At 44.4% G+C, this 16,386-nt stretch overlaps 1 protein-coding gene and 1 pseudogene across 6 annotated transcripts in view; one reads left to right on the top strand and one right to left on the bottom strand.

Moving 5' to 3' along the window:
- Positions 1-496: 496 nt before the first annotated feature.
- On the top strand, positions 497-3,802 carry LOC147609863 (glyoxysomal fatty acid beta-oxidation multifunctional protein MFP-a-like; annotated as a pseudogene).
- Positions 3,803-3,914: 112 nt separating this feature from the next.
- LOC147609862 (uncharacterized) overlaps positions 3,915-16,386 on the bottom strand; it is a 37,002-nt gene continuing 24,530 nt past the window's right edge. The window contains exons 2-6 of one of the 6 annotated variants that reach the window (XM_086787085.1): positions 5,366-5,543; positions 4,994-5,256; positions 4,617-4,704; positions 4,464-4,530; positions 3,915-4,278 (exon numbers count right to left, since the gene is read on the bottom strand). In XM_086787085.1, the coding sequence (XP_086643211.1) occupies positions 4,222-4,278; positions 4,464-4,530; positions 4,617-4,704; positions 4,994-5,256; positions 5,366-5,370 (480 nt within the window). In that variant the 5' untranslated portion in view covers positions 5,371-5,543 and the 3' untranslated portion in view covers positions 3,915-4,221. Of the gene's footprint in view, positions 4,279-4,463; positions 4,531-4,616; positions 4,705-4,993; positions 5,262-5,365; positions 5,555-16,386 lie in introns of those variants that run through there. The other 5 variants (XM_086787089.1, XM_086787090.1, XM_086787088.1 and 2 more) reach the window with 5 other exon arrangements.

Genomic DNA, 16,386 nt, shown 5'->3' with positions numbered 1-16,386 from the left:
AGTAGCTCGAACCGGATGGAGGAATTATTTGTGAATCCAATGGCATAGATCAAAGTCAATTGGGATAGAATGACACAAAGAAGTATCTTTACCAAAGCTTTTGTCCCCCACAGTTTCATGAAGACAAAATAAGTGAGTTTATAGAATTAGCCTAGGTAGGAGAAACCATTGAAGAGTACTAATGGCTTTTGCATTTATCCCTACAATGGATGAGGCTACTCTTCTAAAAGCAGTTTGCCTGGAAGCTCGACGAGCCACTTAACCGTTTGGTCAAGGATGAAAGCCCCACATCAATCTCAGAAGCTGTGTCTACATCATCATCATAAATCACCTCGCACTACGACCGTGATCCTTAGACCAAGACAACACCAATGAGCCCAAGCACTCCTAGACCACCGTGATGATCAAAGGAGCCTATATGTCTCGCATCCACCTCAACACAAGTGCCAAATAATCCTAGGAGTCACTTCTATCAATTGTCACCTATCTTAGAAGCATGAATAATCTTGGTACCGAGAGGTCAAGAGCCACATATGGTACCAACATGCATACTTAGCCATCAAGCACTACCCTTCCTATTTCACTTCGAAGCCGCCTTCTTTTCCATCGCCAATTATGCCAGGAGGATACCCACATTCGGCCAAGAGGGGTCAAGGTCTCAGATGACCGCCTTCATGTGATGCATCCCCTGGATGACACCCACATTTGGTAATTCACCATAAATGTGTGGTACCTTCTCAAGCTTCCACAAACAAACACATATGCATCACAAAAATATAACATCCAAAGAATAAAGCGAGATTTTTAAACAATATACACCGTACTTATATCCAAAGCAGTGTAAACCATTGCAAGCTTAATGAGGCATCACAACTCTCTAATCAAAACTCCAAGCAAGTCGAATTCATCCAACCACACATATCCTAACAAAGTCTTCTCAAATATTCCTAACAAAAGTTGAAACGGAGCTGTCAGCAACAAATTTCCAGGAGTAATCGGTAAAAGAAATTTACATCCATCCTTTGGGGTCACTTCCAAGTCTTAATTCCTATACGCACAAAGAAGGTCTTTCTAAGATCAACGAGGTTTGCCATGTAGATTTTGACCTACGATTAATGTTGAGGCAAGTGCTGCCGATAAATTTTCAGGAGGGTTCTAAAAGAGTTTCACGAAAAGGGTTAGCATTAGCCTAATTTTTCTTATATCTTCTGATTTTACAACCTTGTTTGATTTGTTACTTATGATGTCTTGCTTTCTGTGTATGTGTGTGTGTTTGACAGGTGATATCTCTGAGATTTCATTTGTCTCAGTGGATCTTCAAACACATCTGATGGAAAGTTAATGTTTAGGGTGTTCAGGAAGGCTCAAGTTTGCCTGCATATTTGCTGGTGCTAATACCATGTGATGTTTTTTCAAGTGCAAAGAAACCCTCATTCACTCTACCATCCAAGGTCTTGCAGGGTCAGAATTGGCTATGGGGGGCAGGGGGGTGGTTCCAGTAGTAGAAAATATGTACTATAGCATAGAAGCTTAATAAATTTATTATTATAGAAACTTATGGGTTTTTTTTTTTAAAAAAAAGTTGTTAGATTGTAAATGAGAAAGCATTGCTTACCCCTTGTGGCCCCCTAAGAGTGACATTACTCTCATCTTAGGAACTCAGCGTCTACCACGACTTGTTGGATTAACCAAAGCTTTAGAGATGATGCTGGTAAGTGGCAGATCCTCAGTGGAAGCCTATCAGGAGCCTTTATAAAGTAGTGTTTTTTTGCACACCTCCAAGCCTATCAGTTCAGAGGAGGTAGCAGAGTTGGGACTCGTTGATTCCATTGTCCCAGCTCAAGAGCTTATAGCCACAGCAAGACAGTGGGCTCTAGATATTGCACGGTTTCACAGGCCATGGACTCGTACCCTCCACCGGACAGACAAGCTCGAGCCTCTTGGCGAGGCAGATTCTGAAGTTGGTAAGAGAGCAAACAAAGAAAAGGGCACCCAATCTCAAACATCCTCTAGTTTGTTTAGATGTTGTTGAAGACAGCATCATCTTGGGCGGACTTGTGGGCATTCACATGCACATGCAGTTTTCTGAAACGCATGAAAGGGTATTTTGCCCCATAGGTTTTCTCTTTTATTTTCCGGAAGGAGAGGGGATTCAGAGAGTGTGCCTCTCTCAGACACAGCAAATGCTCTGGTGCACAACTTCCTTGCCCAGAGAGCGACAGGAAAGGTGAGGATTCTTGTTCAAAGAGGGCATGCTATGCTCACAAGTATCTGTTTTGTGTAACATTGCTGGATCATTCTCATTAGACAAGTCTTTTGGCACTGCAGGTTCAAGGTGTCTCAGACTTGGGATTGATAACCAAGATCCCTTAGGAAAGTGGGTGTGGCTTATGGGCTCTGGAATTGCCACTGCTTGCATCTTGAATAGCATACCAGTGGTAATCAAAGAGGTGAACGCTACATTCTTGCAAGCTGGGTTGGACAGGATCAAAGGTAAGAAAGAGGTCCAAGTTTAATTGCCAGGATGGGGCTGCCTGTGGCAAATATAAACTAGTGGGGGTGCCCATGGGCAAGGCATGAAGAGAAAACACACAGTTAGGGTGTTACTTCTTTTTTACAAAGATTGAGATACCGAGTTATTTGTTTTATTTTTTATGATAGACAGTAGGCTGAGGAGGGGCCAGATGACACAGGAGAGGTTTGATACGACACTGGTCTTCTTAGAAGGCGCACTTGAGTACAACAAATCCAAAAACGTAGATATTGTCATTGAGGTAATGCGAGCATGCTTTAATTTTTCATGTACAAACACATCTGTGTAACCCCTGACTGTCTCACGTTTTTGTTTCAGGTTGTCATCGAAAACCCTTTGACGCAAAAGATCTTTAGTGACCTTGAAAAAGTTTGCTCTCCAACATGTGTCGTGGCATCAAATACTTCTACAATAGACTTAAACGTGGTTGGGGAGCGGGTTAAAGCAAAGGATCAAGCAGCAGGGGCACATTTTTTTTAGGTAATCTTTTTGGGGCATGTGAACATGGAGAGAGAGAGAGAGAGAGAGAGAGAGAGAGAGAGAGAGAGGGGTCAATGTTAAAGATCGTACTTACGCAATATTTTTTCATTGGCAGTCCTGCCCATGTGATGCCACTGTACGAGATAATCCGGACAAGAAACACGGCACCACAAGTAATGGTCGATCTCTTGGAGTTCGGTAAAAGGATAAAGAAAGATCACATCGTGGGAAACTGCTTGGGTTTTGCAGTCAACTGGACATTCTTTCCATGGCACGCAAGCTGCATTGCTTCTGGTAGATCTGGGTGTGGATGTGTAAAGAATAGATAATGTAATCACTGCTTTTGGCATGCCAATGGGCCCCTTCAGGTGAAACTCTTGAACACAAAACAGGCTTTCTTATTGTCAAGGCTATCTTTGCCATTAGATGCTTATATTTTTACTGCTGCCGTGTTCTGCAGGCTGGCGGATCTTGTTGGGTTTGAAGTTGGTGTACCCTCTGGAGTAACCTTCATAGAAGCATACCCTGACCATGTGTACAAGTTGATGGTGTTCCCTATGCTGATAGAGGACAAGCACCTTGGTTAGAATTTTACCCCAACGGAATGAAGCAATGCTTTATTTCTATCCTTCACTTTTGTGTATTCGTGTTTGCTGCTTTCACACCATCCGTCCTTAGGTAGATGGAAGCTATCCTAACTTCCTCTCATGAGATGTGATACGAACCAACCCACATGGTTGCCAATGTCCATGCATAATACAACTCAAAGAAGACAACATAAAGCCATGTTTTGATTTCCATTTTACCCGTTTTAAGGCCCAAACTCAACTTGGAACAAGTAGTGGCCAAGGCACAGCACAGGTATGCACAAACCAATTTAGAACTAGCACATGAAAACTCCTTTGTCCAGAAATTGTTTTTCAAATTTTTCATGCTTTCTTGGAGCATCTCCTCTGGTGATCTTTGAACTAGAGGAGAGACCACAAAAAAATATGACAAGCTTATTATGGTTCCAAGCAATGCCTTTGAAAACCAACAGCAATGCTTTTGCAGTGTACAACATGCTTCACAGTTCAAGACTAGGATATCAAATTCGGCCAATTTTGCACTTTCAAGGGAATAAGTGCATGCATAGTTTCATCAAAATAGCTGCCACCTTTTCTTACCGAATGTCAAGGTAACGAGTGCACAAGCTTCATTTTTTATTATTAGTTGTCATAAAGTCCTTCCTGTTCCCATACATCAACCAGAAAATCAACCATTTCCTGTGACACAATCCAAAACTACATGTGTTCAGACAATCGGACTTATAACTTCTAAATTCAACCTCTAACAGAGAAATACCAACACAACCGGAATTGTTGACATATAAGTGCAGAGATGGGGCCTCATTTGGAGAGGTCTTAACAGCCTAGAAGCCTCCCTGGTGGGACACCCTCTTATCACTCACCAGTAAAGGTATAGGTCGGACAAAAGGACGGCTGGATGCAAGCAAGTCATCATACGTTGTCGTCCAGCTGCAGTAAAATTTCTGGTAAGAAGTTGAAGAGAGAGTCCATAAAACGAACGAACAAACAAGAATGCACAGTTTCAAGGAGCATGCCTCAACACCGGTTCACGAGGAACTTGAGGCCGTGGCTCTTGCCTATTGCCGACCCACTCTCTCCTCCTCTCTTGCCAAAGCAATAAAGCTGCAAAACATAACATGACATTGATACATCTTTCAATCTTAGCATCCATACTGCTGGCATTGAGGTGCAAAGCCTGAAACTTGCACCTGAGATCTCTCAACTAGGAGTCCAGTGCAAAAATCATTACACCACCGCACACACAAATGCCAGTGTCTTTTGACATCATAGCAAAGCCAGTGAACCACACAAAATCCATACGACTGCATCAAAATGCGAAGAGCTGCAGTATGTAGTCCAAGTTAAAGGAATTTAAGCATATGCTCTCACCACACACACGAAGAAAACTCACCATGATTTACAAAAGCAGTGCCATTGGCACTACTGTTTGATGTTCTGCTTTCCTGATTAGGACCTGCCCCTGTCACTGTGGAAGCAGTTCGCTGGGATGACCTGGAATTTGGAATGTTGTTGTCCATCTCATCAGAGCTAGTTGCCCACAACTCCTTGTAAGATATAGTGTATCCACGTAGATGCCTCCTTGAGCTGTGTTTTCTCGATGACCTCTCTAGCACAGCATTGGATGGAGCTTTTGCACAGTCTCCAACACGTTTACTGTTCTGTTACAAGCCCCAAAACATGTGATATAGTGACATGTGCAGTAAGTAATTGATGGTGATAATCCATGCATCGGTAGTGGAAATGTTCAAGAGAAGACACACACCCCATGCAAATGGGGCTATCCAGAAATAAGCTTTCAGTAACCCATATAAGGCACCAACTTGTCTAACAACCTGTTAACACAACCGCTCCATGGTAGCTTCTTTGTCGATACACTGCATTGCCACTGTACATCATTCCTAGGAATCAACAATACAATTCCTCTAGATGATACAGAACTTCTGCATGCAGACAACTTCTTGTTTAGCCCCCATGCTTTAGTTTTTGTTTTCTGTTTTTTACATATTCCCTAGTGTTGTCCATCAAAACCAATGCAGCAAGAAAACATAACTTCAGAAAAATAAACATCTTAAATAGCACATGCAATTGAAAAAATATGCACTTTTGTCCTTTCAAGGTGCTAATAAATTACAAAAGTTACCTATTTATAGTTAGAAAGGCATCCCTAGTGCAAGCAAACTATAAGGAGGGAGAAAGAAGAGCATCTTCGGTTGATCACTGTTGAGGACTATGAACGCTATGTACCTAAGCCTAACCCTAGGGTTAGGTTGCTAATCCTAGGGTTATGTTGCGAATCCTACGGTTAGGTTGGCGAATATGTGGGTAAGGGGTTCAAAAGATTAGTAAGCAGGCCGATTATAAGGGTTAAGGATCATAAAAGCTTATAAGTTAATAGTCCCATAAGTACATAGCTTTTATTGGCTATTAGCAAAAGCTATACAAGTGTGGGTTATAAGTGAGTTATTGGTGTACTGTGTTATTGTGCACATGGAGTCTGTACCTAGGCCATGAGAGCTAATCCACTCCGGTTAGTCCACCGTGATGCAGACAGTCCACCGATGGCCCCATTAGGACAGGCCATGGCAGTGTGGGATGCCAAGTCTAGTTTGGTGTGGTCTTCATGCACGGAGCCTTAGCCCTATGCTCAAGAGCGATCCAACATTCTCGGATCTATGGTTGGGTGGTGAGCTAGCCTGCCAAACCCTAATTGGGAACTAACCATGTATTTGTCTTGTGTTTAGGAGATCTTGGGGGGATTCTGTTGCGTGAATCCTTGAGAGGCTAACCCTAGGGTTAGATTGACAAATCCTAGGGTCAGGTTGGCTAATTTCTTGGGTTAGGGGACCTAAAAGATTAGTAATCAGGCTGACTATTAGGGTTAAGGTTCATAAAAGCTGTACTAATGGGATTATTAACTTCTAAGCTTTATTATTAACTACTAAGCTTTTATGAGCTTTAACCCTTATAATCAGCCTGCTTACTAGTCTTCTTGGGCCACTTAACCCATAGATTACCCAACCTAACCCTAGGATTAGTCAACCTAACCCTAGGGTTAGCCTCTAGTACATAACAATGAAGATACAAAGCAAAAGGGGGCATGATAAGCGTGACAAAGATATGGGTTGACGGATGAGGTAAGGCAAGACGGCAAAGGAAACTGGCAAAAAGTCTTTTTTCAAGTAATGTGGTCAAACTAATCCCATTCAAATATTTCAGCAATAGCGGTACCAAGGGATGAATCAGTAGTTCTCAACCAAATCTGCATTGTACACCCATTCCTGTTTCAGATTAGCTCAGAGCGCAATCACAAGCACTTAAAACCTTCTGTTCTACTCCTAAAGCAGTGCCTTTGGGCAAAAGAGAAGAGATCGGACCCCCACCTACGAGAGGAGACTCAATTGGCAAATTGGAATCGCTATTGGAGCAAGTTGGAAATGCATCGTCCTCGATCCCCCATTAAGTATAGTGAGGTTGCTAAGGAGAGAGAGAGCTATGGAGGACCTCCCAAGTAGGTTACCTAGTACTAAAAAGCCTTTGGAATCCCGCCAGGTATATTGCTGGTAAAGGATTCATGAACAATTCTATTGATATTCTCCCGATGCATCACATTCAACTGAGAAATGCTTATGTAGATCAGGCACAATAAGCACGGGTCCCGTTGCAATGGCATTCTCGAGTGCTATAAAAGCATTGGACTCTGCTTCTTCCCAAATGAATGTTGCCTTCTTTTTAGTTAAAGTATGCAAGAATGATCCCTTATGAGCAAAATGCTTTCTGAAATAAGTCTCTTTAAATTCTGTCCAAGTCTTCGGTGCAAATTGCAATGCCCAAAAGCTTTTTGACTAACTACCGTGAGCTTGCAGTTCCTTTAAGATGATGACCCACTTGTCGAAGCTTTGACTTCTCTGTATAGTATTCTTCCATAAAGGCTATCTCAAATTGAGATATAAAAGCCAATGCCTTGTCTACATGCAAATCCCCATGATAATCATCAAATTTTACCCGTTTATTATCTATTTTAAACTGTACACTCCCTTGATACTTAGGAGTGGAGTCCTCGGATAAGGCATCTTCCATAATACATACATCCAGCTTTCCTTTTCCTTTGCCTGCATCCTTATGCCCTGCATTACCACCACACATTTCCCCTTTGTTCTTCTTAGCATTTACATTAGTCACCTTGCCTTTATCATGCATAAATGTGGCTTTTGCCCTGCATATCCATCTAGACACTACATATTTTTTGCCTGATTTTTTTGCATTGTCGGCCAGTCCTCTGATTTTCTACTGGCCGACCAGCTCCTCTCCCACCACCTATATAAAGGTGGCTAGGCTTAGCATCATTATTATCTCTCTTTTCAGCTTCTACTGTCACGATTGTGACGTATGTATGTATCAGATTCTCTCTTCATTGCTGATTCCTGTTGCAGATACAAAGAGTAACCAACCAAGGGAACCCCTACCCTCGACTGATTTTGCGACTCTTCGCCAAAGGATGTACCTCTTCATCGAATAGTCACATCCCTTCGACGAATGGTTGTATCCCTTGATGAATGGTTGTGCCTCTACATCGAATAGACACATCCCTTAGCCTAAAGTTGTATCCTTTCGTCTATGGTCATGTCCTTTCGTCAAAGGACATGCCTCTTTAAATGTGTCTCTTCATCTCCCATATAAGAGACCTATTGTACTCAATTTAATCAATTCAATTCAATCTTCTCTCAAGTGTTTTCCTGAAGTCTCTTGTTCTCTAAGTTAAGTACTTAAGTAGTAATTAGTATACAATATGAGGGATTAACAACATAATCCTCACAGTGGTATCAGAGCAAAAAAAAAAAAATTTCCTACCCGTGGGTTGTGGAGCCCTCACCCTCTCCGCGGCACTCCCTCGTCCACCCCTCTTCTCCGTGTTGTATGGAAGCAGCGAAGCGATGGTGGACTTGGCGTAAATCTTTGCCCATGGTGATGTTTTTTTTTAAAAAAAATCCACACCCATACACGCGCACCATGTGTGTTTCAGAGAGGGAACCCTTGCTGCATACCTGGATTACCCCCCTCCCTGCTCTGTTGCCGGTGGTGGTAGTCGTTCGTTGCATGTCAAGAACCTCCCCCCCCTCCTCGCTTCGTTTGCTGCAGGCCGTGAGCCCCTTGCTCGCTTCGTGCAGCTGCCGGCCCTGAGCCCCCCTCGCCGCTGAATATCGACCGGCCCCCCCTCTTCGCATTGTAGCTGGCAGCGCCTTTTCGAAGCGGCGCACCCCTCTTCCAGTCGGGTCCGTGATCCAGGCCATCGTCACCCTTAAGTCATTTTTATAAAAAAAAATGGGCACGCTACGTGGCATTTGGGCCTCTAATCAATACAAAAAAAAAAGGTGTGCGCGAGTGTGAAGCGCCCCCCCCCCCTTCCGTTGGCGATTCGGCGAACCCCCCTCCCCCCTGTCAGGATGCCGCCAACTGCACATTCCCCTTCATCCTCTCTCCCGGCTCTGCCCACGCCACACTGTGTGTGCGCTCTCGCCATCCACGTGCATGCTTCATGGACAATTTTCCGGAGGAGCCCTACATGCACATCCCCTACCTGAGTTACATCGACGAGATTCCCGAGGCTCTCCTTCCCGAACACACCCTCTTCGTGCCCCCACCCCGGAACCGGTGCCACTTTCTGCCAATGCTGGGTGGATCCCAAGTCTCCCGGACTCTCCTATCCCAGTAGCCCCGGCCTCACAGGTGTACCGCATACATGTCAGCAGCCCGCATGTAACCGAACCCGACACTTGGGCGATCTGGACTATTTTCCTCACCTGCGAGCCATTACACCTTGCTCATTTCGAGTACTTTCTGTCACGGTATCCTCAGTTGGCACACTTTCTTCTAGAGTGCAGTGTAAATGGCCTCCTCAATATCCTCTCCACGCGCCCTCCTGTGACATTCTACTGCGAGATCTTCGTCCCTGATTATACTCCATTATCTCCGGTGCCCAGCCCCTTGGTGGAACCAAACGAGGAAGTGGAGTAACCTCCGAGGACGATCCCGAGGAAGTGGAGGACCCCGACTTCGAGTACGAGGATCCCGTTACTGCCTCTCCAACAGCTGTTCCTTCCATCCTACATCTCGGGTGGACCTTTCTTGCTTCACCTCTCAGTACTCTCTCTGAGTTCTCCAGATGTCGACTTCGCACGACAACGTGCCACCCACCGATCCTCAGATGGAGGACTTGCAAAGGGCCCTTTTCAACGGTATGGCATCAATGCGATCACAAATGGAAGATATGCAACAACGGCACCAACACCAGCGCGAGGGATCCAGGAAGTCACAGCGAGTGCGTCGATCGCGTTCACCGACTTCATCATCATCCTCGATGGGCCAGCAGGGCGATCCCTCAACTCCTCCCGATCCGACCGCCGAGGTAGACAATGTTGAACTCAAACTTTTGTATAAATTAATGACCACAGCACAGACAAGAAAGATGGATATCAAGTTACCTGAGCCCTACAATGGCCGCCGCGATAAGCGGTTAATCGATCTCTGGCTCTACAAGATGGAGGTTTATTTCTCAAATACCGAATTGCCCGAAAATAAAAAGGTGGCATTGGCCAGTACCCTCTTGAAAGATACCGCCTTCCTTTGGTGGCGAAGCAGGATTTCAGATGGCAAGTCTACTCCGACGTGGGATAAATTGCTTTTGAGCCTGCAAATGCGAACTTTCATGGCAGGTCCTCTCTCCGCCGCCTGAGTCAAACTGGCTCCGTGGCCGCGTACATCTTAGAGTTTCAAAAACTGGCTCTCGAGATAGAGACACTCCGCCCCTCTGACCAGCTTCATAGCTTCATTGACGGGCTTAACCCACGATCCAAGACGAAGTCCATAAGTACAATCCTGCCACCCTGGATGAAGCAATCTCGTATGTCGAGCGCATTAGTGATTACAAACGTCCTCCCAAGAACTTTTCCTCCGGCGCCCGTTCTTACCAGCGGAATCGACCCAATGCGACTAGCCAACCCCAGCGTCCCAATCCTGGACAACCAAACTCTAGGCAAACATATTCTGGACAACAGTCCTTCCGGTCGCGCTTCTCCGGGCAAGCTCCCGCGTCAAACGCAGGATCCTCTCAGACCGAATCCTCTGGCAGCAGAAACCGAGATCGGTCCTGACAGGACCGCCGCAGCAATGATCGGCGTAGCTTCAAGCGAGAAACCTCTTCATCGACTGCCACTTCATCCCAACCTAGTCGTCCAGGCCTCTGTACAATTTGTTCTGGCGATCACCGGTGGTATGAATGTCCTCAGCGCTCTAAACCCTCCAACACTCGGCGCAATTCTCAGGTGGACAATTGCCACCATGCTGATCGTGACCCGCCTCCTGTGAAAGACAAAAACAGACAAATAGCTTGCTCTGTTCGCATTTCTGAAGTTGTCAGTACCCTGATGTTTAATGGCCAAAGTACCAACCCTGTTCCGGTGAATCTTTCCAAGCAGGTCCTTAGTCTTCTGGGTTTCATTGGCGACCATCCCATCAATGTGCTGGTGGACAGTGGCTGTTCCACTAATTTTGTAGGCACTTCTTTGGTTCACAAGCTTCGCCTACAGACCCGACATTTTGTGGATGCTTTTCAAGTAGAGCTTGCTAATGGTTCCTTCCTTAATTGTAACAAAAAGGTGCAACAGCTTCAGTTCCAGATTCAAGATTATCAAGATCACCTTAATTTTTCAGTGATGCCGTTGTCACATTATGACATGATACTGGGACAATCTTGGCTGGTATGATCCAGTGATCAGCTTTCGTTCTCATTCAATCCAGTTATACCAGGATGGTCGAGAGTTGGAACTTCGTAGCCTTTTCAGTGCCAAACCCATCACTGTTGTTTCTGCCCTGCAAGTCAAACGCCTCGTCCGCAAACGTGACTGTACAACATCCTTGGTCATGTTATGGGAGATTGAAGCAGAAACTAGTGAGCGATCTCAAGCCTCGTCATCAACAACTGCTTACTTGGAGCAACCCTTCTTCAGGCCTTTTCAGGATCTGTTTCCGAATGATCTTCCGACGACATTGCCTCCTCGTCGTCCTGTGGATCACCCGATTGATCTTATCCCAGGTCAACCTCCTCCAACCCGAGCTCCATACAGTGTTTCTTACTCTGAATCTGAGGAGATACAAAGGCAATTACAGGAGTTGCTGGACAAAGGTCACATCCGCCCCAGCAAAAGTCCCTTCGGAGCTCCGGTTTTGCTTGTCAAAAAGAAGGATGGATCAATGCGGCTTTGCATTGATTACCGTGCTCTCAACAAGCTGACAATCAAGAATAAATTCCCTTTGCCTCGCATCGATGAGTTGTTCGACCAGCTGCTTGGTGCAAAGGTGTTTTCCAAGATTGATTTGAAGTCCGGCTATCATCAAATTCGTATCCATAATGGTGATGAATACAAGACAGCCTTTCGGACAAAATATGGCCATTATGAATTCTTGGTCATACCTTTTGGGTTAACCAATGCCCCTGCCACTTTCATGACCCTTATGAATGAAATTTTTGGGGCCGTACTTGGACAAGTTTGTGATCGTTTATCTCGATGATATTCTGGTTTTTAACCGATCTATGGTCGATCACAAAGAGCATTTACAGATTGTCTTTGAAGTACTCCGCACCAATGTGCTGTACATCAACAAGAAGAAGAGCGAATTTTTCGAGAACCATGTGGAATATCTTGGTCACATCATTTCTGCTAATGGGATTGCAGTAGATCCTAAGAAGATTCAGGCAATTGTGGATTGGCCTTTGCCTCTCACCATTTCAGATGTTCGATCTTTCTTGGGACTTGCTAACTTTTATCACAACAAGGTGCATAGGTTTTCAGAGATTGCTGCCCCTTTGACAGAATTAACAAAGCTGGACAAACTTCAGTGGACTTCTGAAGCTGAGCAATCCTTCAATGATCTCAAGCATGCCTTGACGACAACCCCGGTCTTGGCCATTGCAGATCCCACCCAACCCTTTGATGTAATGACAGATGCCTCAGATCGTGCTTCTGGTGGAGTTTTGATGCAGAATGATCGTGTCATTGCTTTTGACAGCAGGAAGTTTTTAGCCATTCAAGGCAGGTATCCTGTGTATGATAAGGAGTTTTTGGCAATCGTGCATGCTTATCGGACTTGGAGACATTATCTTCTTGGAGCAGATTCAGTTGTACGTACAGATCATCAATCTCTAACGTACATTTTCACTCAGCCTGTTATGAACTCTCGACAAGGCCGACGGGTTGAATTCTTGGCTAATTTCCACATGACTATCCAGTATGTTCCTGGTCTTCAGAATGTGGTTGCAAATGCTTTGAGCCGCATGCCTCGAGCCACTAATTTTGCCATCACAAATGTGCAAATGGAAATCCTTGCTTGTTTCAAAAATGAGTATTTGACTGATAGAGATTATGGAGATGCGTTCCGTACTCTCAAATCTTCCAATCCCAGTCCTGCAGAAATGAACATGTTTGCAGCCTACACCATCATAGATGAGTTGCTGTTCTTTTTTGATCGCATTTGTGTGCCTCACAATACTTCATTGCAGAAGATTCTCACTCAAGAGCATCATGAAGTTCCTTATGCTGCTCATCCTGGTATCAACAAGACATATCGGCTTTTGTCTGCTACATACTTCTGGCCTCTGATGCAGCAAGATGTTATCAAATTTGTCAAAGCTTGTCATTCGTGTCAAATAATGAAAGCCTCTCGACAATTTCCTCAAGGGTTGAGATGGGAAAGTATCAGTATGGATTTTATTACCACTTTGCCTCGTTCATCCAAAGGCAATGCTCAAATTCTTGTGGTGGTTGATCAATTTTCCAAAATGGCGCATTTCATTCCTTGCAAGAAAGCTGCTTCAGCCCCAGATGTAGCGTCATTGTTTGTGCAACATGTCTTCAAATTGCATGGTTTGCCAAAGACCATCATCTCTGACAGAGATCCAAAGTTCACTGGACATTTTTGGACGTCTTTGTTCAAATCTTTTGGCACGAATTTGTTGTTCAGTTCAGCCTATCATCCTCAAACAGATGGACAGACTGAAAGAGTCGATCAAATTTTGGAAGAAATGATTCGACATTACATTCAATCCCGTTTGGCATCATGGGAAGATTATTTGCCGCTTGTGGAATTTGCTTCTAATAATTCCCATCATTCAGCAATTGGATTAACTCCATTTCAAGCAGCATATGGGCATACTCCTCTTGTGTCTACAAACTTTGTTTATCAATTGGTTCAGGAGATGCAAGATGTGCTTGTCCAAGTTCGAGATAAATTGGTCCATGTGCAACAAAAATATCAAAAACAGGCCAACAAGCATCGTCGCCATGCAGATTTTCAAGAAGGAGATTTGGTCTTGTTGTATGTGGCACCTCACCGCTACAAAACAGTGAAGTAAGTTTTTCCAAAGTTGCGACCTCGCTTCTATGGGCCTTTCAAGATTCTTAATAGAAATTCAGTTGTCAGTTACAAGTTGAAACTTCCACCTTCATGGAGGAAGGTTCATCCGACTTTTCACATTTCTTGGCTCAAACAGTATGTTCAAGGAGATTCGCCTGTTCCAGACTTATCTTCATATGTACCAAAAATTGAAGATGACCATATTATCCTTGTTCCAGAAGTAATTCTTGGCATGCGATAGAAGGTAACAAGAAGAAAGTTGACTACAGAATTTCTTGTGAAGTGGATGGATTATTTGGATGAGTCTGATTCCACTTGGCAAACAGATGAAGACATGCAGCAGTACCCTAATCTTCTTCGTGAGTTCTTTGACAAACGGATGTCTATCATTCGACACATGGGTTTTATTTTAAATGGGAGGGAATGTCACGATTGTGATGTATGTATGTATCAGATTCTCTCGTCATTGCTAATTCCTGTTGCAGATACAAAGAGTAACCAACCAAGGGAACCCCTACCCTTGACTGGTTGCGACTCTTCGCCAAAGGATGTACCTCTTCATCGAATAGCTACATCCCTTCGACGAATGGTTGTATCCCTTGATGAATGGTTGTGCCTCTACATCGAATAGACGCATCCCTTAGCCTAAAGTTGTATCCTTTCGTCTATGGTCATGTCCTTTCGTCAAAGGACATGCCTCTTTAAATGTGTCTCTTCATCTCCTATATAAGAGACCTATTGTACTCAGTTTAATCAATTCAATTCAATCTTCTCTCAAGTGTTTTCCTGAAGTCTCTTGTTCTCTAAGTTAAGTACTTAAGTAGTAATTAGTACACAATATGAGGGATTAACAACATAATCCTCACATCTACGATGATAGGCAGCATCTACAGAACCTCCCTCATGCTGCTCCACGTGATGTACTATCTTCTTTTCTCCTTTATGCTTGCTGTCCATAGACAGTGTTGTACAGTTCTAGCAGCATTTCTTTGTGGGTATCACAGCATAGTACCCATTCTTTCATGGTATCAGAGCGGGTAACATCTACAGGGACGTGCGTTTTCTATTCCCATGCTGCTGTTGACTGTTTACAACATATAGGAGCTGTTCACTTGCTGCTTTTTCTTCATCAGTAACCTGCGTTTTTTTTGTGGAGTTGCGTTTTCACTCGGGACTGCTTCAAGTGCTGCAATTTCTTTCTACAGAGCTGCTTTACAGCCTTTACCACTGGAGAGTCATTCTATTCTCCTCTCTTTCTAGTTCCCTCCCACCCACCCTCTCTTCTAGTCTTTCTAAAGGAGGCTTGGGCTCTTGGAGGTGATGACTTCTGGAGATGACACTTTCTTCCTGAGATAGTCTGCTTCTTCTATTTTCAGATTCCCACCATCCCTTCCCTTTCTTTCTTCTTTCTCTTGCTGTGCACAGCTTGAGAGGAGGTACTTTGATGTTTTTTTTAACAGCGCACTTCAGTAAGAGAAGGATTCTTTGTCAGAAGACAGGGCTACTAGAGTATTCTCTGCTCCCGGTACTTCTCCATACTCTTGTGCACTGCAGCAGTGGTGTTTAGCAAGTTGTCAGCAGATCACCTGAGACAGAGGAGGATTATTTCTCAGCAGACATGGCTTCAAGAGACCACTTCTCTACAGCCATTCCTTCTCCTATCTCTTCTCCCACTCCATCACAACCTGGAGCCCCTACTCCCGCCACTCCACAGGTGGTTCCTATTGTCTCTGAGTTTCTCTCATCCAGGTCTTGCTCCCACCCCTACCCACATACCATCTTACAATCCTCCCCAAGTCAATGACTCCATGACGCTTACAGCAACCAACTATCATACTTGGTCTTTCTACACTCAGTTGTTGCTGGAAGGAGCCGGTGTGTGGATGGCTATCTCCACACCTCCTGCTTTGCGAAGCATATTGGATGCTTGGGCTCGTCTTATCATCATCCAACTCTCGGAGTAATGCTCATCAGATGTGGACAGAGATCCAGAGGAGGTATGGGAGAGTTTCGAAAGTGAAGCCAAATTAGAGTTAGATCTAGAGAAGCTTACCATCACTAAGTCAGATAACTTGATTGAGAAGATTGGAGAGTTCTCCCGTATCAAGCTGCAACTTGAGGAGTACGGGAGCACCATCAACAATCCCATCCATAAACTTCTTGGTAAGTTACATGCTTCCTTTGACTCTTTCAGGGATAATATTTATTTATGTGATCCTCTCCCCCTTTTGAGGAAGTCGTGAGTTATCTCCACGACAAGTGCATGCTTCCCGGACGAGGCAAGTCGGAGCCTGCTTTTGTTGCCTCTGACAAGGGCAAGGGCAAAGGCAAAGGTGGAAAAGGGAACTACAACAACAACAAGCAAAAAGTCACCAC

This window comes from Cibotium barometz, chromosome 50 (assembly GCF_041138505.1).
Source record: "Cibotium barometz isolate CiBa-2024 chromosome 50, ASM4113850v1, whole genome shotgun sequence".
Taxonomy (NCBI): domain Eukaryota; kingdom Viridiplantae; phylum Streptophyta; class Polypodiopsida; order Cyatheales; family Cibotiaceae; genus Cibotium; species Cibotium barometz.
The sequence above is the reverse complement of the archived record's forward strand: the minus strand, read 5'-3'. Positions and strand labels throughout refer to the sequence as shown.